This window comes from Miniopterus schreibersii, assembly GCF_964146895.1.
Source record: "Miniopterus schreibersii genome assembly, chromosome: 2".
Taxonomy (NCBI): Eukaryota; Metazoa; Chordata; class Mammalia; order Chiroptera; family Miniopteridae; genus Miniopterus; species Miniopterus schreibersii.
Window position 1 is genome coordinate 142,483,773 of NC_138102.1, and position 27,398 is coordinate 142,511,170.

Below are 27,398 nucleotides of genomic sequence, written 5' to 3' on the forward strand. Positions count from 1 at the left end.
TTGTGATGTTTATCTTTAAGTATTTTATCATTTTAACACTATTATTATAAATGAAATATTTTTTCCCCCACCAAGACAGTTCATTCACATATTTCCCCCTCAACATCTCAATGATACCAAAGAATGCTTTCATCTCCCATCCACCCCCACTCTACCCAGTCCCACAACCTCTGAGTTTTGCTGAAATTACTGAGGATATTTTGTTTGGACAAGTAGATTCTCTCTCACAATGTCTCTTCTATTTCAAAGATCCTTATTTAGCATTTATATTACATATTTCTTGTCACTCTCAATGTATTTAATTACATATTTACTACTGTAATACGTAAGTTGCAAGATATATATATTTCAAAGTCCACTGTCCATCACTGTTTCCTCTCCTTCTATTTTAGGGTCTCTGAATTACCTGTTTGATTAGAGTATATTGCTTAGAATGGAGGCTATGGGTGATATAATCGCTGAACACTTGCAAGCTCACAGAGTTTTCTTTACCCTGAAAGGTAAAAAACAATCTAGAATCTAGGGTTCTTGGAATGTAGACCTTTTCTCTAAATAGCCTGCAGATGTTTCTTACACAATCATCAAGGTTAGGGTATTGCAAATATTCTGTGGTTGTGTTGCTGTAATTTTAACTTTATGCTCCTGTCTACAAGCTTATAGCGGTTTTTTTCTTTATTCGGTAATTTTACCAAATTATGCCTAGGTTTGTTCCTTTTCTTATCAATCTTGCCTCAAACACAATGAACTCATTCAATCTGCAGTCTTGCTCAATACACAATCTTTTTTCAGCTGAGGAAATTTTTCTTTTATTACTTATTTCTCTTTCTAAAGTTCTTTTTTTTTTTAATCCTCACCCGAGGATATTTTTTCCATTGATTTTTTTTTTTTTTTTTTTTTTTTTTTTAGAGAGTGGAGGTGAGAGAGAAGGGGGAGAGAGAGAGAGAAACATTAGAAATATCAATGTGAGAGAGACACATCAATTGGTTGCCTCCCACGGGTGCTCCAACTAGGGCCGGGGATCGAGTCTGCAACCGAGGTACGTGCCCTTGATCGGGAATCAAACCCTCAATCCTTTAGTCCACAGGCCGATGCTCTAACCATAGAGCAAACCAGCCAGGGCCTAAAATTCGTATTATTTGCATTTAGGTTTTCCAGATCTATCCTCCAAGTTCTTTAACTTTACTTTCAGGAGTTTCCACTCTAACTCTTGGTACTTTTGTTCTTAGCTTTGAAATTGTTATTTTATTTGAACTGAGTTCAAAAAAGAGGGTAGCAGAGATGTGCTCAAGCTGCTGTCTTCCCAGAGTTATTTCAAATGGGACTAAATGCTATCTTATCACGCAAGGAGAAAATAAAAATGCTTCCAAATGCTCAAAGGACAATTACCTAAAATAATATTTTTTAAACCAAAACAGCTATTTGTTGAGGTTAGGTAGAAAGCCTTTTGAAAACAGGGAATCTGCCTTTTATATCTCTCTCACCCTCTCAACAGACCGTGTAAATAAATGTGCTCAATTCATCTTTATTGATATATTGATATCTTCAGCACCTTAGAAGTTCTAAAAGGTAGAAGTCCTTGTCATTATACTCAAGAAACCTAAAGTCTAACTGAGGAGGCAAAGAAAAAAAACCACATAACATATATAAACACAAATAATGGTCAGTTAAGTGTTACACTGTGTTACTGCATACAACAATAGTCTAAAAATAGAAGACATCGAAGGGCCCGCTTGGTGGTTGAGCATAGACCTAGGATCCAGGAGATCGCGGTTCTCTTCCCGGTCAGAGCACATGCCTGGGTTGCAGGCTCGATCCCTGGTAGAAGGCATACAAAAGGCAGCAGATCAATGACTCTCTCTCATCATTGATGTTTCTATCTCTGTCTCTCTCTCCCTTCCTCTCTCTGAAATCAATAAAGATATTTTTAAAAAGGAAAATAGGAAAATAAAAATAGAAGACATCAGTATGGACTAACCCAGTCAGCTGGCTTTAGGAGGAAGGGGATGTCAGCTAGGCTGTGAAACACAGGTAAATTTTACTAGGAGAAAAGGCAGTCCTAACAAAGAAAACAGTCACTGCAAAGGCAAAGCAATGGGAATGAACGTGTCAGGAAGGAGTGAGGAAACAAGCTGGCTGTAACAGAAGAGCCTGTCAGACACTGGCTGGGAAATCAGGACAGACAGGGAGACGGATGACAGTTTATAGTCATTCACTGGTTGAGTAAGTACTCAAAAACACTATGGTAAAGCGTACTATGTGCTGTCCTCAAGGAGCTTACAAAGGAAGATAAGAATATTTATGCAAATGAAAATTTCATAACTTTAAGATTATTTGAGAAATAGCTATCATATAAAACTAACACTGGAGAGCAGAGCTCAGAGAAGCAACTAATAAGGAAGTTGTGGGTTTTTTGTTTTTTTTAAAATATATCTTTATTTCAGAGACAGGAAGGGAGAGGGGGAGAGAGATAGAAACATCAATGATGAGAGTCATTGATCGGCTGCCTCCTGCACGCCCCCTACTGGGGATCGAGCCCACAGCCAGGGCATGTGCCCTGACCTGGAACTGAACAGCGACCTCCTGGATCATAGCTTGATGCTCAACCGCTGAGCCACACCAGCCAGGTGTTGTGTTGTTTTTTTAAACAAGAAGTTCATCTTCTAGTATTTCCCTTGGTCTCTTTAAAGAAAAACAAAAAAACAAAAAGCTGTAGGGAGGAAAACTCATACCTATGATTTTTCTACATGTTCAATTTAAAAATGCAAGTTTCTCCAAACCAGAAAGGAAGTCCAATAAGGTAACAATGACAACTCTTCAGAATTTTAAGATGGGGGGGTTAAAATTGTAACTATATATGGTGATGGACCAATGTTAACTAGAATTACTATGGAGATCATTTCACAATACATACAAATACTGAATCATTATGTTGTACACCTGCAACTAATATAACTGGATGTCAATTATACCTCAATTAAAAAAAGTGTTTCAAGCCTGTTTGCCTGTCACAGATTTACTAAACAAGAAACTATCAGAAGCTTCTACCTAGTGGTTCCTACTGGGTTCATTTTTATAAAGGAGAGTCAGTGACAAGACTGGTCAGCACCATCAGGAGTTCACGCTTGATCTAAGTTAAAACCCACAAGTTCCACCCTATGAATAATTTGAGACAACATAATCCAAAGTCCTTAAATAGAAAGAAAAACCCTACAGATGCTTTAATCTATCCCTAAAAGCAATAGTTCTCTGAAAACAAAGAGCTCCTAGAGCACTACTCCTTCACAAAATACAAAATAACTCCAAGAAAAATCAATTAAGTACATGTCATTTACAGAAATATGTACATTAATTTATACATTAATTTTAAAATCAAACATTAACTATCCTAAGGGAAATAAAAACCAGTGACAACACTAAAACCTCCTTCTAAACCAGAATGGAATCACAATCCTGTATCTGTAATCCAGAAGCTCAAGTCCAGTACACACCAAGGATTTTAAAGACACCAGACCTGTGGAGTTTCATTTTGGGCTGTCCCGTGAAACACCCAAAATATTTTTTCCCTGGATTTTTTAAAAACATATCTTTATTGATTCAGAGAGGAAGGGAGAGAGAGAGAAAGAGCTGAAATATCAACGATGAGAGAGTCATCACTGATCGGCTGCCTTCTGCGTGCCCCCGACTGGGGAATCGAGCCCACAACCCGGGCATGTGCCCTGACCGGGTATCGAACAGTGATCTCCTTGATCCTAGGTCGATGCTCAACCGCTGTGCCATGCCTAGCCGGGCCCTCCCAGGTTTTCATCCCCATCACAATTCAAGAAAAAAAAGTGGAATTCATATCAACATGTAAGTACATAAAATTATCTATCACTTTATAGATAGTCTTATAGGATTTTACCCAATATTTTTTTGTTCTTTTAAGAAATAAAGAAGTCACATCTTGCCTAAAGCTAGGCTGGCACGAAAGAAACTCTCCTAATATGTTTTAGAGTACTGATCCCCCTGGTTCTGGCAAAGCAAGGTTAGAAATAACCAACCTCACTCCTATTTCTATTTCTCTGACAAGAGGATAGAACATTCCATTCTTTTTTTTTTTCTTTTTTAATATATTTTTATTGATTTCACAGAGAGGAAAGGAGAGGGAGAGAGAGAGAAATATCAATGATGACAGAGTCATTGATCTGCTGCAGCCCACAACTCGGGCATGTGCCCTGACCGGGAATCGAACCCTGATCGCCTGATTCCTAGGTCGATGCTCAACCGCTGAGCCACGCCTGGCCGGGCAGAACATTCCACTCTTTTCCCTCCAGGGAGCCCTACCTCCAAAACTCCAAAGACAGAAGCTGTAGCTTAAGAAAAGTGGGGCCCAACAGTTAAGGTGGAAGAGAATTTTTCCAAAACTCCTTAAAACACGATTCAGGGAAATGGAGGAGAATGGCAATGTGGAAACACTGTGGAGTTTGGAGCCAAACTGACTTGGGTTCCAACCTCAGCACACTGGACTTGCAGACTTCTTGTTCTTTAACAAGTCTCTGCAAAATGGAAACCACACACCTATCTTTAGGCGTTGTTAGGATTAGAGGCACATTTCAAAGACTTGCCCAAAGCCATACAGTAAGCACCAAAAGCAGAACTTGACCCCAGTTCTAAATGACTCAAGTCCAGTGTTCTTTCCCTGCTGTCATTCATTTCAGAACGTTACTGTTACTGGTAGGGAGAAAGGTAAAGATGAGGTAGTGTGTACCAACGGGGAAGGGCTTGGCACACTGCACTCCTCAATGTCCAGGTGCTTTTCGATAGCTCATTTTCCTCATCATCATGATAAGAGGAGCTACTTATTCAGCACCTACTTACAGGTGGGGCAGGGTATATAAAATACTAAGCACAAGGCCTGTTACATAATAAGCAATTATTGATGCCTACTTATACAGAGATCTTAACTTCTTAAAGAGAGCTTAGGAAAGGCTGGCTTCGTACAGAAATTGAGTGAAACACAAATTACCCAGGCAGAAAAAGGGGAAGAACATGCCAGGGTGGGCATTTCTAAGAGAAAGGCAATGTGTACAAAGGCATGGACATGAAAAAGCACAGTGCGTTCAGGGAAGTACAAGTCATTCAGCATGGCTGGAAAGGAGAGAACTACATGGAAGGAGCAGGAAATGAGGCTAAAAAGCAGGCAGGTCTTGGTACACAAAGGATGCTTGGATTTCATCCTGTGGATGGGAGAAGACAATGAAAACTTTTAAACAGGGAAAAGAACACAGTTAGATCTGTGTTTCAGATCAATCATTCCATCACAGAATAGAGAAGGATGGACTGGAGGAAGGAGAGACTTAAGGCAGGCAGACAAGTTAGGAGACTAGCAATAATCCCAGCAAGAGATGATAAGAGCTTCAACAAAGACAGTGTGAATGGAGGGGAGGAAGTAGAATCAACAAAAGTCAGTGACTCATTAGAAGTTAAAGACTGAACACAGACACAACTGCTCTGCTGTCAGGGCAGGGCTGGTCTGCAATGTAGATGTATTGGCACTAAACAGCTCTGTGACACAGTCCACCAAAGTCATACTAATCACTCTGCAACACTGTCCACCAAAGTCATACTAAAGTCATTCTCTCACCAAAGGGACAAGTCTTCAGGAGTGTGTTACAGCACCAGACAGAGCCGGGCCTGGTGGCTCCTGCTGCATAACCTTAGCCTGGATCTTTTTTGTTGTTGATGTTAGTCCTCAACCAAGGATATTTTTTCCATTGATTTTCTAGAGAGAGTGGAAGGGAAGGGGAGAGACAGAGAGAGAAACATGCAGGTGAGAGATACACGTCAATTGGTTGCCTCCCACACATGCCCCAACGGGCGTAGGGAATCGAGCCTGCAACCAAGGTACGTGCCCTTGGCCGGAATCAAACCCAGGACCCTTCAGGCCGCGGGCCGACACTCTAACCACCGAGCCAAACCAGCTAGGGCCTCACCCTGGTTCTGAAACAAGCCGGCTGAGACACTGCCTTCATCCTCAAATCAGGCTCAACTGTGCTGAGCTACGCCAAGAAATAAAGCAGTGGTGTAGTGGAGATGATCAAGTTACCACATGACTGTAAACACAATATGGTAAATGACAAATAAGCAACATGGAAAATGTTTATGTAAAACAAAAACCAATGGTTTACACTGAGTTTACCCCAACTAAGAAATCCTGTTAATAAATATAGAAGCAAAAGAAAAAAGAAGTTAAGGATTACCCCAAAGATTCTGACCTGGGTAAATGGACATTCTGAAGTAGGGAGTATTTGTGGAGTGAGTTGAAACAAGTACAGTTTTGGACTTGCTGAATTACAGCTGTCTAGAGGGAGAAAAGGGGGGTCTGGAGCAGAGGAGTCAGGGCTGGAGATACAAACTAGGGAGCCATCTCACAGCCATCTCAGCTGGAGCCCTGGGCATGGATGAGATGACTCAGCAAGTGTGTGTGAAGTCAGAGGAAGGCTAATGACAGATATCAGGAACACCCCCACCAGGAAAGAGAGAAAAAGAAGCCCGAGAGCATAAGAAGGAACATTTAGGGAGGTGGACAAAAAGTGAAGCTATAAAAGCTAAGGAAGAAGACAGCTGTATAAAGATAATGGTCCAGGCCAGCCGGCATGGCTCAGCAATTGAGCATCAACCTAGGATCCAGGAGATCGCAGTTCCATTTTTAGTCAGGGCACATGCCCGGATTGCAGGCTCAATCCCAGTAGGAGGCGTGCAGGAGGCAGCCGATCAATGACTCTCTCATCATTGATGTTTCTATCTCTCTCTCTCTCCCTCTCCCTTCCTCTCTCTGAAATCAATAAAGATATTAAAAAAAAAAAAAAGATAATGGTCCATGGTTTCCGATGCTATAAAGATGCTATATCCAGTGGGTACTTTTCAATCTGAAAGTAGAAGTCATTAGTTGCCTTGCAGACAGTTGTTTCTGAGACTTGATGAGGCAGAGCAATGGACTGAGTAGTGAGCAAAGGTAAGATAAAGGAACTGTAGGTTATATCTTCTAGGATCCATGAGTGGGAGAGAGTGCCAGCACATGAAAGCGAGCAGTTTCCAATACAAGACTGTGGGAAGCTGCTGCTTTTAAGATGGGAGAGACTTCAGCATATTCATTACAGGCTGGAGGGACAGAGCCAGAGCCAAGTGTTAAGTGAGAGGCTAAAGATGAGAAAGCGACAAAGACAAAAGACTCTGAATGAATAGATCAATCAATGAGGTAAGCTCCCAAGATCCCAGAAGAGGAGAAGATGGGACTGAGAACACAATCAGAGGGCTAGACGCGGAAGAGGAGTGGGGTATTTCTTCCTCTGAGAAAAGAAGGAAAGAGGATAAGGGTGGGAACCGATACCGATAAGTTTGTGACTGTTGAGGAGAGAAGCTGAAGGAGTTTGGCTTTCCTTAAAAGCTACTGAGAATGAAAGGTGACAGACTTGGTTCTTAACTTTGCTTCACAGTCCTCTTTAAGAAACTGATGGAAGCTGTAGAATCTCTCTCCCAAAAAGACACATAAGGACTCACACTCAATTCGTGTATCCAAAGGTTCTGCCAGCTGTGAGGCTACAGAATTCCAAAGAAATGGAATTTCTCAAGCAATCTTGTTCACAGAAGAGCACCCACACAGGAAAGCAACTTATTCATTAGAAACACACAGATATATCAAAACTCTCACTTAAACCTCTGATATACTCAATCACCAAAAAGAGATGATTTATATACAAAAGCACTAACTTAGACTCTCTAGAAATATAGATATAGCAGACTATCTTGCCTTTAGAAAACACAGAATATAAAAACAATGAATGACAGAGCCTTGGATTTAGCAATGGCTTTAGATAAAAGTAGTATTTTTTAAAAGATGAAACATAAATCTAGAGATGAAGGGAGGCAAAAATCAGACCCTTAAGTCTAAAGACTGAGGACTGAAAAAGGCTGGTGGTGAACACAACTCGAAGGAAAAGAGAATGCAAGAGAATTTTTCAAGGGTGAACCGAAAGGGTTTCCTCACTAAGCACAAAAGGAGGGCTAAGACAGCGATTTTCAGCCGGCGCGCCGCAAGAATGTTCAACACATGCAGTATCAGACTTGTCGGTCAGGGGTACTGACCTCTTTTCCCTTAGACTGTCAAAAAAGTGACAACAGTCAACACAATAGCCATCCGGTGTGAATGAATCAAAATTATACTTTTTTTGTCAGATCGGCAAAAAATATATTTTTTGGTGTGCCACAGGATTTTAGTAATTAGTTCATGTGTGCTATAAGCTGAAAAAGGTTGAAAATCACTGAAACTACTTGAAGGTTCCGAGCATCCACATGTGCCTTTTCAGAGCTTATAGATGCTTCAGTGTCAGAAACCATGCTTAAATTTCAGAGCCACTTGCCAGAACCTAAAGACTCAGAAATGTACACATGCCAGACGTCTGTATGAAACAAACCATCTACTAGTCTCTAGTCAGCTCCCTGCAATGACCCACCATGTGCTGAACTAAGGGCAGAGGGTGCCAACAGGAGCAACTGATGATGGAGTGAACTCTTACTTTTAAAAATATATACACAGCCCAGCCAGTGTGGCTCAGAGGTTGAACATCAACCTACAATCCAGGAGATCGAGGTTCGATTCTGGGTCAGGGCACATGCCTGGGTTGTGGGCTCAATCCCCAGTAGGGGGCATGCAGGAGGCCACTGATCAATGACTCATCATTGATGTTTCTCTCTCTCCCCATCTCTGAAATCAATAGACATATTAAAAAAATACATATATACACATTGATTCCATTTATCACTTCATATATAACCACACTCTGCTAAGTAACACAAGATATTAAAAACAGCCAAGTCACTGTGTGTCGCTATTAGAAATAAAGATTACATGCACCGAGTACTTGGTGCACACCACACACTACACTTAGTTTTTCTCCTATTATGTCATTTTAAATCTCCTTATTACTCTAATAAGGTTGTCATTCCTTTTTTAAGTACTTAAGACACTAAAATCAGGGAGGTTAGGCAGTCTGTCCAAGGTCACAGAGCCCATTAAGTGAGAGGCCACAACTTGGACCCACACTCACCAGATGCCAAAACTTGTGCCTCTCAAATGATTACATAACCCCACCTTACGCCAAAATCAAATTCCCAAGACAGAGACTTTATATTTCAATTCAAGTCAAACTGAAGTGAGCAAAAATTTATTGCACTACTAAAACAGTATGAAGAAGCAACAGTTGGAAGTTATTTAAAGAAGTTTAAGGTATAAATGACCTCACCTCTGTAGGAGCTTACATTGAGGTGAAATGAGAAACAATTTGTTATTATAAAATATATGACTGGCAAAAATGATATAAACTGTAAATGCTGTAAGGTTTGAAGCAAGAGCGCTCACAGTGGTCAGGGTCAGGTTTATTAAGAAGGTAGTACTTCGCCTGGCCGGGTGTGGCTCAGCAGTTGAGCATCAACCTAGGATCCAGGAGACTGCAGTTCGATTCCTGGCAGGGCACATGCCTGGGATTCAGGCTCGATCCCCAGTCGGAGGCGTGCAGGAGGCAGCCAACCAATGACAACTCATTGATATGTCTATCTCTCTCTCTTCCTCTCCTTTCCTCTCTCTGAAATCAATAAAGATAGTTTTTTTAAAAAAAGGTAGTACTTCAGCCCACCTGGTGTGGCTCAGTGGTTGAGCATCAACCCATGAACCAGGAGATCACAGTTTGATTCCTGGTCAGGGCATATGCCTGGGTTTCAGGCTCAATCTCCAGCAGGGGTCGTGCAAGAGGCAGCCAATCTATGATTTTCATCATTGATGTCTCTCCCTCTCTCCCCCTCTCCCTTACTCTCTGAAATCAATAAAATCATATTTTTTAAAAAAAGGTTAGTACTTTAGCTGAACTACTGAAGAATCGTGAAAAATTTTGTTCACAAGCAGGATAGAGCATTTTGGAGATCATTCCTGAATTAATAATGAGAGGAAACCATGGAAAACTGTAGCAATTATAATACAAATATAGTGTAAAGGCCGTTTCTATCCAATCATCTGAACTATCAACCCTGAGATGCTAATCCTTACACAGGCCAGGAAAGAAAGTAGCTGCCAAGGACCCAGCTAAGAGTGAAGGGTTTCTCTTATTCAAAACTCCAGCTCAATGCTATGGGGCTGTCAAACAACAAGATTAATTTTTCAAAACACACTCCAGAACTAGGGCGTACAAATCAGCATTCTCCTTTACAGGAAGGTGAATCATTCTTCCAACAGACTGAATTTGTCTGCCACTTCTCTTCTGGAACTGCCCTCAAAACCAGTTCACAATCATTCTAATTTTTTGACAGACATGACTAAAGTCAGTTTATAACCACTCCAATTTTTTTCAATCACAAGTAGTTTGAACTCCAAAAGAGTATCTACCAGCTTTTCTAGAGGTGAAGAATTAAAATGAATCTAGAGGTGAAGAATTAAAATTTTGTCACCATGAGGATTTTCAAAAGAATGTACCACAGGCTCTGACAGCAATTCCTAAAGATTAGTTCTAACAAAAAATGAGTGCAGTCCACCAAAAATAAATGCACACAAGTTTTCAGGGAGCAGATCACTGAGCTAATACCCAGTTTGGGTTATTTAAAAATCCACACTGCTGCTTTCCTTCATGCTCCTAGAATCAGGTATGACAACTGCTTAGACATAACTTTCTGATAATGGTGTATCTATCCTATGAATTCATAACTATGCTACAGATCTAGCCCACCTTCCCACTATAGGTAAAGCAGGAGGGATTTGCCAGTTTTCTGGTGGCTCAATTCTAGTTGCCAGTTTCCCAGATGGTGAAATGCGATCTTTATCCAGTACCTTACCCTTTTCCTTTTCAACTCCCCCACCTCTTCCCCACTCCTAAAGAGGATCCACTTCAACTCCCAGGACTTGGCCCTCTCTAATCCCTCCACCTTCAAGGTGGACCCGGACTGCCAGCCCTGTGATGAAACAGATAGGAGAAAGGGAGGATGTGACTGTGTTTTGTTGTGTTTGTGCTCAGAGAAGTGTTCAAACAAGAAAAGGGAGGATCCCTTCCTGTAAGCGTTATTTTATCTTAAATACCTTTCCAGTTGTCATCTCTGGACTGTTCTCAAACTTGCATTCCTTCCGACAAGCAACAGAAGTATGGGATTTATGTCCTTTCCTTCACACATAGGACTGAACTGCACAAGCTAAATCACAACCCTCTCTACTAGCCAGCCAATCCAGTCTCGTATATATAGTACTCACTGCTTCTTTTCTACGACGACTACAAGCAGATAGCTTCCTCTTTTCTTAGAAGGCAGCCTCTGTACAGAAGTCCATCATGATCTCATGCGCCCACTGTTTTTTGGTATTTTTAAGTCATTTCCCTACCAGACTCGAAGCTCATTGAAAGTTAATAGAGCATTTTGCTCATCTCTGTATCCCCAGCACATTGTAGGAACAAAATAAATGTCTGGGACAAATACATGAATGATAGATTTGAAAGAGAGTTCAGAAAGAGAATCAACCAGACTATTTGGAATTGTAGCATACAACTGTTTTGTAGCCTTTCCTCAGAGTAAAAATTAGTTAATAGCTTATGCAATCACTAACAGTAAAGATATTGAATCATTTGATGGTAACAGATGTCATAATTACAAGGCAGCTTAGAATAACTTATTTTATGAGCAACTTTAGAAAAAACACTTAACCTTTCTGTGCCTGTTTTCCCATGTTAAACCAAAAAAATAAAGGGGTGGGTGGGTGGGTGGGAGAGATGATAGTATCTATTCTACCTAATCACAAAGTAACAGTGAAGCTCAAATGACATGATGTGTAAGATCATTACACAAACATAAGGTATTATCAGACAGATTTAAACAAATAATTCTCTTCATTTGTGTTATTTTATGTGCATACACTTGACTAGAACATATGAATAAAGTTCAGACAAAAAAGTCTATTGTCAAACGTATAATAAATATATGTAGATCATGAAAATTTTTTCAACCACAGGAATACTTTGTAGAAACCTCCTACCTATTCAGTTTGTCTGTAAGAAAAGCTCGTGATTATGTGTAAGCTCGATTTTAGATGATTCTTCAGAGAGTTTCAGGCTATTCTTTTTGGTGCAGAAGCAGAAGGCTTTAATCAAGTCCATGCTGACCTGCTCGAAGCACCAGCCTCAGCCCTGGGCTCTGCGGCAAACAGCCCGAGGAGGAACAAACTGCATTTCAGCACAGAGTTGGCTGATCTAGGACCAAAACCTGCAACTGAAAATACAGGCAAGCACAAAGAAAATTCTTTATCAGCATACAGCTCAGACTATCACTATAATTAGGACCAAGTATGGTCTGAACCTAATAAATAAATAAATAAATAAATAAATAAATAAATAAATAAATAAAATCAAGGAATGAGTACACCAACACCAGCAACACATGATAAACATATAGTTAAAATTCACCTTCTCTTTTTAGAAGAAACAGTGTACTTTTGCCAGAGCAGTAACTGTAGAGAAAATGTAAAACAAAGGTTGGTTCTAAATATGCTACAGACATCACAAACAACACCATGCTGGGGGCTGCTGGTTGTTTCAACTTCACTGGAATTCCTAAAAATATCCACCTACTTCTCCAGCAACCATTCTCTGTACTTTAAGGAAGAGCGAAACAGATGGCCAAGATGCTGACACTGCAGGCCCAAGGTTTTTCAACTGTATTTTTCCCAGTTAGCCAATGCTAAGTAAGATGAAATATAGGATAATGTACCATAAATCGGTAAGAAACCAATTGAAACTAAATCAGATGCAACCCAAAACAATCCTGCATTGGAAAGCCAACCAAGCACTTGTCCTTAAAAATGTCTAAGCCTTGGCATTCAGTTTGTAGGAATCTCACACCTTTCTGAAGGACAGAGGTGAGCTAATCACTGTCAGTCCTAGAAACAGTTCTTCAGAATCATCTCTAGAAATACCCAGAGAAGTAAACAAGAATCAGTTGGAAGCAGAAATACCAAGAATAAGGAGCTTCCAGGATTTCCCTCTAGGTGTAAAAGCAATCAACTCCTATTTTTAATCTTGTTCTGACGCAAACATCCAGCCAAACCTCCCAAATCTCGCTCTTTCTGGCTAATCAAAGATAGCTGATTTGTTACTGTAAAGTAACTGTTTCAAAAGTCAGAACAGAATGGAAATCATCACAGATTTAAAGACAATGCTTCAGTTGAGGAGAAGAATAAAGTATGTTGAGAGGCAGAACGGATGGCAATGCCCTAAACACAGAAAAAACTTGTCCACCACCACTGATTTTGGGGACTGGCCAAAGAATAACTAACTTCCCAACTGATTAATTGAAAATTATGTTGGTAATTAAGTGCAAATGAAAACAGCACCTCCCTAAACATTAGGAAAACCTAACACGGTTATTAGTAATAATAATTTCCTTCCATGTCAAACTGGATTTGTAACACTTAAATCTACTTCTGGTTTTTCATTGTAAAGGATGGGGGTGGGGGGGATAACGTCTCCATAAATAAACAAAAAGCACAACTCTTCTGGAAACTTGTCACAATCTTCTTTTCCAATCAACAGTTTTTAATCCACTTGAAAAATGCTAGTGAAGAGGGCCTTTGGCAAGGAACTCACTAAGAATGTGCAACTCTGGGGACACCACCACCACAGTACTGACATCAGGCTTGGACAAAATGCTGCTTTTGTCTCAGAGGCAGCCTGTGATAAAAACAGGAACTTTATGAGAACTGATCACAACTGCACAAGAAGCCTGATCACATGCCCACAACACAGCAATGTTTCTCTCATTGTTATCCAAGGGACTTGTCTAATAATAGTGCCTTGATTTATTCCATTCTTTTATTTCCCAAAATAAACCCAGCCCCCCTAGTACCAATCCATTGTCAAAAGAAAGAGGGTGCCGGCCAGGATTTGCATGTAACCTCTCCTTCCTTCTTCAGACTCCAAAAGGTGATCGGATGCGGAAAATTCAGCCTGAAATACAGGCACGGGGGGAGGAGGGGGAATCCTTATGACAAAGGTGAGGTGTCAAAGCAGCACCCTGTGTCTCCCTCTGGGTTAAAGCCACTGCTTCTAATCTCTCTAGGACCCTCCGTGGCCCACCCAGCTTCTAGCTCACTCCTGTCACTGGGGAGGCATCTCGCATTGTTAGAGCAGGAGGAAGAAGAAACGCTGCCGATTTCCCATGCGTCTTTCTCTTTTTTTTTAAGGGTTTAGGGGGGCTGAAACAGGCGTGGGGCCCTCCCCTCAAGGGTAGAGGACAGGAGAAAGCTGTCAGCACCCTGCTCGCAGCTCACCCCCACCCCCACCGTGCCCAGGCGCGGACCGAGCGGAGGGCGCAGCTTTGTCTCGGGTTTGGGGGGGCAGGCTTCCCCAAGCCCTGCTCAACCCCCTCCCGGAGAACACAATGAACGACACGGGTAACCCACTTCCCCGGGTGAGAGAGGCGGGGAGACGACCCTCCAGAGCCGGGGCCAGATTTCCGGCATCCTCCTCCCCTCTCTCCCGCACCGCCACCAGGGCGCGCGGGGGACCCGCAGCCCCTCGCCGCGACCGCAGCGGCGCCCGGCGCCCGCACCCCCGCGCCGCTCCTACCCTCCGAGAGCTCCAGCTCCAGCTCCGCCAGCTGCGCCCGCACTTCGGGCGGCAGAGCCGCCACCGCGGCCGGCGTGGGCTCCAGGCCTCGCTCCGCCATCCCGGTTCCGCCAGCCACACTCCGGAAGACAAGAGAGGGGGCCGAAGGAGGGACGGACTGACGCGGGCCCACACCCCGGCTACAGGATCCGGCTCCGGCCGCCGAGCGCCGCTAACACCGATGCTGCCGCCGCCGCCGCCGCCATGAGGGAGGGTCACGTGAGCGCGCCGGCCCCGCCCCCGGGCTGAGGGCGCGCCGCCTCCACCAAGTCCAACTCGGGACTCGCGGGCTTACGGCGCCCTCTACTGGGAAGCACCGAATTCTCCAGCGCCAAAGGGGCTTAAGATGTTGGCGTGGACACGCAGCCTTTAACCTTTTAAGAACTCACGTGCACGGACTTTTCAGGGGCTACTGACCGTACTTTACCAGCTCTCTTCGCTTAGTAATGTATGCCTTTGTCCTTCCCCTTCCTGCATTTTACCCTGATTGACACCTGCCCGTTTACAGGGACCTGAACACAGACCACTTCTTTTTTTTTTTTTTTAATATATCTTTATTGATTTCAGAGAGAGGAAGGGACAGGGGGAGAGAGAGATAGAAACATCAGTGATGAGAGAGTCATTGATCGGCTGCCTCCCGCACATCCCCGACTGGAGATCAAGCCTGCAACCAGGGCATGTGCCCTGACTGGGAATCAAACCTCCATCTCCTGGATCCTAGGTTGATGCTCAACCGCTGAGCCACACCTGGCCGGGCTAGGCCACTTCTTTTTATTGGGGTTTTCGGGTCCCATTTGCCAAGAGCTCTTGTTTCTATTTAAGTTCTAGCATTTATGATAATAGAGCCATTGATTCTGGACACAAGGATGAGACTGTAATAAAATGAGATGGAGTAGAATTGAGTCCTAGGTTCCCTCGGCACTGATCCCTGGCAGTGTTGACAGGACATCGAGCTCTCCAGGCTCCTGGGGCTCGGCTGGGCTCCCTGCCTCAGCCCCCAGTCTCCCCGCCCCTGGAATCCACAGCTCCCTTTGCCACGAGGTCAGAGAATGTGAAAGTGAGGTTTTCCTGTCCACCACACAGCAGCTTTTTTCCAGACTTGCGTTTATTTTAAGTTCCTGTAAGTTGAATCCCATTTTGATGTGGGATTTCAATCACAACAGGAGCTCAGCCTAAAGTGATCCTTCGGATTTTTCCAAGGCTCCTCCACTAGGAAGAGCTAGATCTGGAGGCCTCAGACTAGACGCTGGAAGATGAGGGGACAGGGAGAGAGGCATTTAAATGTCCCCATCTGACCCAGTCTTCTAATGGTTTTCTGTCCAGCTGCTGCCTCCATGTCCCCTCCTTCCTCACCAAACCTCTTTTGTACAAGGGCCTCCTTGTGCCTTCTTTCCCATTCTTTCCCGAGGTTGTGCAGTCTGTCCTAGCTGACTACTCAGCAGGAGTTGCCACTGGCAATGATTTTAGCCAAACTGAGCAGTGGCACCTGCGGGCTTCCTCCTATTCGCCTTTGACTTTTGCAGGATCTGACCACTGGTCAATCACTCCTTGGAGCTTTCAGCCTCTGTCTTGTGACTCTCTCCCCTCTGGTACAGCGATCCAGTGCTCACATTTGTCAGTCCCTCAGTCATTCACTCCTTCCTCCCACAAACATTCATTGAAAGCTTCCTGTGTGCTCACTCCTGGGTTCCACCTTCGAGGCACCTCCCTCCATACCTCTTGTCAGGGCTGAGCCCACCCTTGAGCTTCAGGCCTGAAATCAGCTGCCTGTTTGACCCCTTGCCTGGACTGCAGGCTTCCTTTCCTCTCCCTGGCTCCTCTGGGCTCCCTACTTAATCCAAGGAAACCAGCTGTCAATCACAGAAGCCTGTAGTACAGGCTTGACTCCTCCCCTCTCCACATCCCACATTATATATAGGTCACCTGAACCTGAGAATGGGTCTGGAATCTGCTTGCCCCTATCTTAGCTAACTGTTCTCATCCTGGGTCACACACACACACCTGACCCTGGGTCTTGGCAGGGGCTTGTCAACTGGTCTGCCTGCCTCACACAACTCAGCCCCATGGCACCTCTCAGGCATTGGCCCCAGATGACCTTCCTTTTTGAACATTCCCTCCCTCAGCCTCCACACTAGCTACACCCATCCCTTTGGGGTCTAGGTTCTCTATGTGGCTCACGTTGGGGTGCACCAACCCCTCTATTACCCCCTCCTCCAGCCCCAGACAAGCTATTACACACCCACAGCTTTTTTTTTTTAATATGTTTTTTATTGATTTCAGAGATAGGAAGAGAGAGGGAGAGAGAGAAACATAAATGATGAGAGTCATTGATCAGCTCCCTCCTGCACTCCCCCTACTGGGGATCGAGCCCACAACCCAGGCATGTACCCTGATCGGAAATTGAACCCTGACCTCCTGGTTCATAGATCAAGGCTCAACCATGCCAGCTGGCTCACACCCACAGCTTTAATTGCAGTCTTCCAAGAAGGCCCCAAACACCTCTAGCCCCAGCCTCTGTTTCCAGCTTGGATATTCCAAAGACACCTCCAACTCAAAATGCTCAACACACAGTTTACCATCCTCCCCCCACCCAAGCTGCTATGTCCCTCATCTCATCACATCTGGCCCCTTACATCCAGACCATGTTTGGCACCCCTCTGTCTCCTGCGGGTCCTATCCATTACTACATCAGCTGGTTCCAACTCTGACATCTTGCTCACATACCCAGCCAACCTCAGGTGATGGGCAGTACCACAGGGTCCTGTTGCTGAGGGGGCACCCCAAGTCATGCCCCTGCTGAGCTCCAGGGCCGCACCCTCTCTGCACTGGCTTGGGAGATGTGTGATCTGGTGGGTGGGAAATATGCAAGTAACAGTTGGGTATTCATGCCCACAGCACAGGGCTGAGGTCTGCCTGGAGAGAGATTTAGGATCACCTGTGGGGCAAGAGGGGCTTACCCTGGGGAGAACAATAAAGTGAAAAAATTAGAAAAGGTAGGACAAACCTTGGGAAGCATCCAGCCAAATGCTTATCAACCAGCCAGGGACAGAGGAGGGAATATATTTATACGTATGCATACATATATACACACACACACATACATATGTGCATATACATGTATATGCACAGCCAATTGATTCTTAGAAAGGTCTCATTGAATTTTGCCAAACTGGTGTATTTATAGCCAGCCTATGCTTGCACTCAACTGACCAATGAGTGTAGTTCCAACATGAATGTTGGATGACGTTTTCTTTTATGTTATTAAGTAAAACAAGCTGAAGATGTCTGTGAGAATGTCACTGATTTGTTAATGAAGTGAGTGACTACTCAATCAGGTAGTCATTTTCTGAATGCCAGATGAAGTTCCTCAATTTCTTGTAATTATCCACATTGTAATGACTAGACATGTTTTTAAAAGACAAAGACACAATTTACATACCCTAATATTCACCCAAGACACACTCTTAAGTTTAATCTTGACTATTAACATTTTCTCCATCACTTTCTTAAGTCTAAAGACAGTAGACATTGAAGAAAACAAATCGAGCCCTGATTTGATAACATTTGACAATTTCTATGACGTAAACATTTTCACCACAGCTGACTTCACGCTGCCAACATATTTCACTAGTCACAGAGATGGGAAGAGATGTGTGGTGTCACCCTGTTATTATCACCTCCATACAGTTACAATAGGTATAAATAACCCCAAGAGCACAGGTAACAGTAGAAAAATCACAAGTGGCAGGTTTTGAGTATTTACTACCTTTGTTTTTTGTGTTTTGTTTTCTTTAAAATATATCTTCATTGATTTTAGAGAGAGAAAAGGAGAGGGAGAAAGAAAGAAACATCAGTGATGAGAGAGTGATTGACGGGCTGCCTCCTGCAGGCCCCTGACTGGGGACCCTGCCGGGAACCGGGACATGTGCCCTGACCTGGAATCCAACCCCCCTGGCCTGGATCATAGGCCTATGCTCAACTGCTGAGCCACACAGGCTGGGCACAGTACCTTTGTTTTTAATATAAATTATTTCATCGCAGGTTTACATAGTTAATTTTTAATGATGGCTTGCGAAATCCCTGGAAACGCAGTCTGCTCTCACAGGCCCGTGCAGGCAGCTCCAGCACAGCAAGGGGAGCCCCGCCTTTTAGGGATGGGCTGAAAGGGAAGGGACAAGTAAGAAGTGGCCAAAGAGGAGGGTGATGCCAAGAGCAGAGCAGCTGGACCCTGGCAGCTTTACAGAGCCCACCCGCCTGGTCCAGGACGGAATTAGTGCAGGCACAGTTATGTCCCCACACAGGGGCACAGAGAGGCCGCTGGGCTGTGTCTGGAGGCTGTGAACTGCCCAGGCTTGTCTCTCGCCTTCCACCCTCCCTCGGTGACCTTTCCCAGGGGGTAGAGCAGAAAGAGTGAGTCCCGGGAAACCATCGCCTCCCCGCCGGTAAAGTGGGGCAGAGGAGACCACCGGGAGTCAGGCAGGAGCCCGGGAGGGGGAGGGTCCTGGCAGGGCTGGCACGGGCCTGGGGAGGGGTGGGGACGTCCTGGCGGGACTCGGAAGCGCGATTCCCTTTCCAAGCTCGGCTCTGGCTTTCTGCCCACCCACTGAGGTTAGGTTCACCGACTCGCTTCCCGCTGCAGTGTGAGAGGGGGCGGAGGCAAAACCGGGAGGAGGAAACCCTTGGGCCCCTCCGTGCCCCCCGCGGGAGAGGAACTGCGCTCACGAGCCCTTCTGGAAGCGTCGTCCTCCGCAGCCTTGGAGGCAGCTGCTCCGCGCCCTCGGGGAGCGCGCCCAGAGCCTGCGCCCCTCGGCTGCCTCCTGGTGGCGGCGCGGGAGCCACCCGCCAGCCGCCGCCGGTCCTCCCGGCTGTCGCGGCTGCTGTCCGTATGGTCTTCTCGCCTTCCCCTTCCTCTCACACCTTAGTGCCCAAATTGATTTTGGTTTAGAAGGTTATTTTGTCCTCCTCAAACAATGCCAGCAGCCAGATGTATAGTCCATGCTCAGGAGATGCTCGTAAACGGGAACCGCCTTACATCTTAGAGCTCAGGGGGTTTTTTGTTTTGTTTTTTTAATATATATTTTTATTGATTTCAGAGAGAGGAAGGGAGAGGGAGAGATAGAAACATCAAGGATGAGAGAGAGTCGTTGATCGGCTGCCTCCTGCACGCCCCTAACCAGGGATCCACCGGTGATCTCCTGGATCCTAGGTCGATGGTCAACCGCTGAGCCATAAACTCTGCAAAAACACTACCTACTTATAGCCACTTGAGCCTTTTGCCTTATTCTAAAACTTTTCCTCAGACGGTTCATCTCTAGCCTAGCCTCAGCTTTTCCCTATTTTCCCTAGAGACCCAGCCATTAGGCTACGTTGAGAAGACAATTTGTTTGCTTCTAGGCCATGATTATGTCATCTTGGACATCTACATCATTGGGCAAACCTTGATCGCCACATACTATGCCTTTATTTTCACATACAGGTTCCAATCTATAAACAGCTAATGACAAATTTTATAAGTTGAGCTTAAAGCAGATAGACGATTTAAAATTCAAGGTAGCTTCATGCACAAAAAAAGTCCCCCTCTCGGACATCTAAAAACCCGAATAAGAACACTCTGTACCATTTAACTCTGCTCATCTATGTTACCATATTACTAGGTCAAAGAATGAAAATTAGGACTAGCTTGTCTTGGAACAGCTGTAAGAGTGAGAACTGGAGGGAGAAGTCCGAGGATTAGGAGAACACCGTGCCCTGCAGATGCCAGCGCTCCACCGGCGCCTTCTGCAGGAGCCCCGGCGCCCAGGTGAGGGGCCTATGTAGGTCTCAGGCGCCCCCTGCCGCCTACCTTAAGTCACTGCGTCTCCAGACCCGGGGTCCCCGCCTCCCAGCAGCCACCGCCTGGCTCGCCCGCCCGCTCAGGAAGCCTGGCTGGAACTCTGAGTGGCGGGGGTCAGGGCTGGACCTCTAAAGGATGATCCGTCAACTCAGCTTCATTCGAGGAGCCTTGATCTCCACCTACAAGTCACTGTTCTATGTGCTGATGATGCAACATAGAGATGAATGCCCCCCCTCCCCCGCAGTTCACGAAATAATAAGCCAGCCCTGAGAAAATAAAGCAGGAAAGGCAGGGGTTCTGAGTGCGGGCTGGGATGGTAAATACAGGGGCCAGGAAGACTTTGCTGAATACTTGACATTTAAGCAAAGACCTAGAGGAGAAGAGGGAGCGGCCTTGGCAGTGTCTGGGGGAAGAGGGGCCAGGAAGAAGGAGCAGAAGCCCCAAGGCAGCAGCAGGGCCTGATGAGCAAGGATCAGGAAGGGGGTGCTGTTGGGAGGGCAAAGAGGAAAAGTGCAGGTTAGATGGGATCTTTCCAGCGGCTGCTACCCTGGGTGTAGCGTTGCCAGATACAGTACAGGACTCCCAGTTAAAGCTGAATTTCAGATAAGCAACTAATACCAGTTTAGTATAAGTATGTCCCACATATTGCATAACACATACGAAAGAATTTGCTATATGTGGCAATCCTATCAGGGCTGGGCCAGACGGGGAGAGTTTGAACAGAGAAATGACTTTGTTTTAAAATGTAAGATGATTTTGAAATTAGCTCATGCATCCATCTGACTCCTACTATTAAACAGGTACTATTTCAGACAGTGTGTTAGGCTCTGGACATTCAGGTGTAAGCAAGTGGACAGGATGCCTGCCATCACCGGCAATTCCCTCTGCCCCCTTTAGTCCACACTTACCCATCCTTGTCCTTCAGAACACTGTCAAGTGTCCCCGTCTCAGGAGCCTTCCCAACCTTCCATGACCAGCTGCTTTACATGCACTCAGCACAACACCTGAGCCTCTCACTCTAACACTTGTCTTTGCTAAACTGGGAGCTCCCAGTGGGCAGGATTCAGTCTGTTTTCCTCACAGCCTGTTCCCTGGGGTTAGGGCACTGGCAGGCTTAATGACTATTTTTGACTGAGTGGCAGTTTGTCTAAACCTGGGTCTCCCGCCTTCCTGGTGGTGGGGTGCGCTACCTAACATCCTTGCAGTTAAATCTGTTCTATTGAGATTGACTAGAACTGGCTTTTTCTGCTTGCAACAGGGAACCCTGATGATACACTGGCTTGGGAGCAGTTTTTTGGAGCATTCAGACCAGAGGAGTGGACAGCGTGGAAAGCGGGTTGTTCCCCTCTCCTGGAGCACCTGCCACAGCAGGGCAAGTGGTCAGCCTCTCAGAGACCATGGCCCCTGGGACATACAAGTTGGGGAACGGATATGTTTGAGTTTTGTCTTCCCAACATTTTTTTTCTCCTTTATTTTATAGCATATAGACCCTAGCCCTTTGGAGTGAATATTGTTGGGGCAAAATGAAGACATTTTCCAGACAGTAAAAAACGGGGAGGAGACATGAAGGCACCATTTAAAATGACATTTGCAATTATTTAGGGATAGGCTTTTGATAGGATATTAAGTACAAAAAGCAAGATTAAAAATTATATCTTTTAAGCAAGGTTACATTGAATTATTTATACACACACACACACACACACACACACACAGGGTGTCCCAAAAACATGTATACACACTTTGAATAATTCTATATTCCAAAAGAAAGAAACATCAATTGAGTCATCAGCCGTTAACGTGTGTTTACATTTTTGGGGGGACACCTAGTATATGCCTGCATAGTGGAAGAAAAAATGGCAGGTCTGGAGCTAGAAGAGGCCTGGGTTGTTCTGTGAATCATCCGCACACTGTGCCTGGATGCTGAGGCCACTTCCCCCACCTACTTGGCCTTTTTCCTCGGCTCAATGGCCAGCTGATGGTTCTACCATCTTCTAGAATCCCAACCATCCCTGCATTTATGCCTCCTAAATACCTCGAATCCACCCACTTCTCTCCACTGTCACCCCTGCCCACCTCCTTGGGTCCCTCACCACTGTCCACACAACCATCAACTCACCTGGAAGACCTCCATAGCCACTTGACTGCTTCTTGCACCTGCTCAGGTCTGTCTCCACCCTGTAGCCAGAGTGAGCTTTGAGAACATGGATCTGTCAATCCCCTCCTCATACACTCCCCAAACTCTCACGAACACCCCATCACTCCTAGGAGAAAGGCAGCTCCCATGGTGCTCCCTGTCACTCTCCTTTTTTCTTTAACCCTCACCTGAGGATATTTTTTCCTGAGGATATTGCTTTTCAGAGAGAGTGGAAGGGAGAGCAAGATAGAGAAATGATGTGTGAGACATATGGACTGGTTGCCTCCCACACGTGCCCCGACCAGGATGGGGGATCCAGCCCACAACTGAGGTATGTGCCCTTGGCTGGAATCAAACCCAGGACCCTTCAGTCGGCAGGCCTACACTTTGAGCCAACTGGCTAGGGCTAATTAAGTAGTTTTAATTCATTTATTATCACAGTTTAAATAATTTATTACATTCATTGTCTCTGGGCTTAACTTTCAGCCAACAGAGTAGGGGGACTTCTACCACTTCTGTAACATTGCTAGCATAGTGTAGCATAGTGTTTTTACATTAAAAAGTGGTAAATAAGCCTGGCATGTGTGGCTCAGTGGTTGAGCACTGACCCATAAACCAGGAGATTCTGGTTTGATTCCTGGTCAGGGCATATGCCTGGGTTTCAGGCTCGATCCCCAGTAGGGGGTGTGCAGGAGGCAGCCAATCGATGATTCTCATCATTGATGTCTCTCTCTCTCTCTCTCTCTGAAATCAATAAAAACATTTTAAAAAATGGTAAATCAGAGGAATGCTTATTTTTCTTAACCCTTGCTAGTGGAAGAAGAGTAAAGTGTAAATTGAAGAGCTTCCTCTAAAATAATTTTGTAAAAGTATTTTAATGGCACCAAAGTGCCTTTAAAAGTTTTAGACATGCTCTCTTGCCCTGCCACACTGGGCTTGCCCTTTTCCCTTGCACTTTCTCTCTGTAGCTGACCTGTAGCCCTAGCAGCCAATGGGGGTCTGCAGCAGACTGCCTGGGCCTGGGGACAGCTCCAGTGGAGTGCAGCTGGGAGGACAGAAACTGAACCAATGGTGCAAGAGGTCTGGGCACTGGCCCTATTTCCGGGCCCGATGAAGACAAGGCTGAACATTTTTCACAGCTGACGATGGCATGAGATACTGGGAACCCAGGAGCAGTCCTTTCATTTTGTTTCTGCAATGAAACCTTACCAGGCCACAACCTCTCGCATGTGGGTCCCTGGAATGCCTTCCCCTTCCACTTCTCTAAAGGGTCCCATTTCCACCGGTGACAATAGTATAAGGTGTCCAAGGGAAGTACAATGGGGAAAAGTATTTTTAAAGATGATTCACATAAAATCGAAACCGGAGTCAGCGCCTCCTAGCACAATAACCCCCGGAAAGCCTAGATCTGGGTACCAGCATCCAGGGTGAGGCCCACTGAGACGTAGGTCCTCCGCGCGGCTAGAGGGGCCTCGGAGTCAGCCTGGGCCTGGGCTGAGGCTCCTTCCCTCAGAGAGCTTACAGTCTAGTTCTATCAGAATTATTATGACAGGTTTTGTAAAGTGGATTAAGATTAGGTCAACATATAAAAATAACTTTCCTGTCTTAGGGCAATAGTCAGTTGAAAGAAAAATCCATCCACAGTTACAGCAAAACATAAGTAGTAATAAACCTAACAAGAAATGTATAGACTTAAATGAAGAAAACTGTAATAGCAACTGAATAGTATAAAAGAAGACCTAAATAGGAGTCTTCTAAATAATAGTTACCTCTTCCCAGAGAGAAAGCCTCAGTATCATAAAGATACCAATACTCCAAAAATTAATTTATAAAAATCAATGCAATCTCTATAAAAATCTTATTGACCTGGCCAGGCGTGGCTCAGCGGTTGAACATCACCTAGGATCCAGGAGATTGCGGTTCGATCCCTGGTTGGGGACATGCAGGGGGCAGCCAATCAATGACCACTCTCTCATCATTGTTGTTTCAATTCTCTCTCCCCCTTTCCCTTCCTCTCTCTGAAATCAATAAAGATATATATATATTTTTAAATCTTACTGTAACTTTCTATATCATAACATGAAAAACTGATTCTAAAGTTTAAGTAGAAAATAAATGTTTAAGGAAAGTCAAGAAAAATTAAATATAAAGAATTTAAAAAGGGGATTTGCCTCAAAACCAAAAAGTCATAAAGGAACACTGATTGATCTATGTAAAAATTAAGTCTACATGATGAAAGCAAAGACAAATGTGCATATTCTTTAGTGACAAGACTCAATAATTTGTTGTAGAAACATTTTTTTTGTAGAGTCAGTTCTCCCAAAATTTCCTGTAAGCGCAATGCAATATTCCTAAAAACTTCAACAGAATTTTTTAAACAAAATTTGTTAGGTGATTCTAAAATTCATATTAAAGGGAAAAATTCACAAGAATAGCAACATTCTAAACAAAAACAACCATGGGAGGAATTTGCCCTTTCAAATAACGAAATATAGTAAACTATAGGAATGAAAATGCGGTTTTATTAGTGCAAGAACAGAATAAAAGGAATTTGATAAATATTGAAGAAGCAGATACATACATAACTGGGAAGAAAATATAAAATGTTCAAACAGTTTTCAAACAAATGACTTTTCAGAAAAAAGTTAAATACTTTTCATAATGTACCAAAATAAACTAAATGTATTCAAAAGCTGAAATTTAAAAGCAGAATTATTGAAGTATTAGAAGAAACTAGAGGAAAAAACTATTTAACTTCAGAATAGGGAAGGTTTTCCTAAGCAAGTTGTGCAGGAAAATGTTGATAGATGTGGCCTCAAAAACAATGAAAAATATGACACCACGTATAAGTTAAAAATTTAAAAGTTACGGTTAATAATATATTTCCAGTATGTTGAAGAGACAACAAAATATCCAGAACATAAAAAAAGCCCTACCAAGCCCGGCCAGTGTTGCTCAGTGGTTGAGCATCACCCATGAACCAGATGGTCCCCAGTTAGATTCCCAGTCAGGCTACATGCCTGGGCTGCGGGCTCAATCCCCAGTAGGGGGCGTGCAAGGGGCAGCTGATGTTTCTCTCTCAGGAATGTTTCTCTCTATCCCTCTCCCTTCCTGTCTATAATCAATAAAAACGTATTTATTAAAAAAGCCCTACCAATAAACAAAAATGACCACCTAATGAAAAAATAAGTAAATAAATGGTTAATAAACTATAAAAAGGTTTTAAAACTCACCAGAAATCAAGGAAATGTAATTTTAGCGATAATAGATAAGGGATACCTGGGTATGTCTCAATCTCTGGAGACCATAAGCTATGAGATCAGAACTCCTGAGGGTGATTTGTCCGTTGTGCGGAAGATTTGCTATATAGACACCAGAGGAGAGACTCTTTCCTCATCTGGAAGTTGCTGCAAGGACCATATAAACATATAACTACTACTGGCCAATCTTTCCTGTCACCTGGAGAGAGCCCCTTGAGGAAGAAGCCAACACACAGCTAGTAGACTAGGCAAGGTAGGAAAAAGTGGCGGGGAAAGGAAAGAAGGAAGGGGAGAGAGGGAGAGATAGGGGCTAGGGTAAGATTATGCTCATTACTTTCTCTAAATACAGCCAAATTGCTCTCCAAAATGCTATATGAAATAACTTTCACAGGTTCTGGGAATTAGGATGTGGACATCTTTGTGGGAGAGAATCATCCTATCACACCATCTTAACTGCAGCTCCCTTAATTCCAAAGATCTCTCTCACCTAGACAATTATTCCCCAAACTATTTTATATAACCACCAGAATTGTGTTCTCAATTTCAAATCTAACCACAATCCTCTGCTTAAAGACTTTCAGTGGCTCTCCATTCCCTATAGAATCAAGTGAAAACTCATTTTTGAAATTCAACTTCTCTTTTGTTACTCTATTTAAAAAATTTTTTTTCTGAGAACAGTAAATTTTATTGACCCAGGTAGAGCTTTTCCAAACTATTTAATAAACTAAAGAAAATGATATGTTTTTTTAAAAGTTTCTTTATCTTTATTGTTGAGAATATTACAGATGTCCCCTTTTTATCCCCACTGATCCCCTCCACCCCACATCCATCCCACCCCCAGGCTTTCCCCATACCAATGTCTGTGTCCATGGGTTATGCTTATAAACATATAAGTTCTTTCTCTCCCCACCCACACCCCTGTCCCCCCTTCCCTCTGAGATCCCTCAGTCTGTTCCAAGCTTCTATGTCTCTGGGTTCACTTTGTTCATCAGTTTATTTTGTTCATTATATTCCACATGTAAGTGAGATCATGTGGTACTTGTCTTCCTCTGACTGGCTTATTTCACTTTACATAATACTTTCTAGTTCTTTCCATGCTGTGCCAAAGGATAAAAGATCCTGCCTCTTTACAGCTGCATAGTATTCCATGGTGTAAATGTGCCACAGCTTTTTTATCCACTCATCTACTGATGGGAACTTGGGCTGTTTTCAGATCTTAGCTATTATAAATAGCACTGCTATGAACATAGGGGTGCATAAGTTCTCTCTGATTGGTGTTTCGGGTTCCTTAGGATATATTCCTAGAAGTGGGATCACTGGGCCAAATGGCAGGTCAATTTTTAGTCTTTTGCAGAAACTCCATAGTGCTTTCCATAGTGGCTGCACCAGTCTGCATTCCACCGGGAGTGTACTAGGGCGCCCTTTCTCCACACCCTCGCCAGCACTTGTTGTTTGTTGATGGAGCCATTCTGACAGGTGTGAGGTGATACCTCATTGTGGTT

The 27,398-nt window shown here is 44.1% G+C and overlaps 1 protein-coding gene across 2 annotated transcripts in view; it reads right to left on the minus strand.

Moving 5' to 3' along the window:
* The window catches only part of DIP2B (disco interacting protein 2 homolog B), a 217,815-nt gene extending 202,955 nt beyond the window's left edge, over positions 1-14,860 (minus strand). For both annotated transcript variants that reach the window (XR_013998293.1, XM_081130198.1), the window contains exon 1: positions 14,628-14,860. Coding sequence is in view for 1 of the 2 variants with exons in the window: in XM_081130198.1 (XP_080986324.1) it covers positions 14,628-14,727 (100 nt within the window). In the remaining variant the exon portion in view is untranslated. The remainder of the gene's footprint in view (positions 1-14,627) is intronic.
* Positions 14,861-27,398: the final 12,538 nt, after the last annotated feature.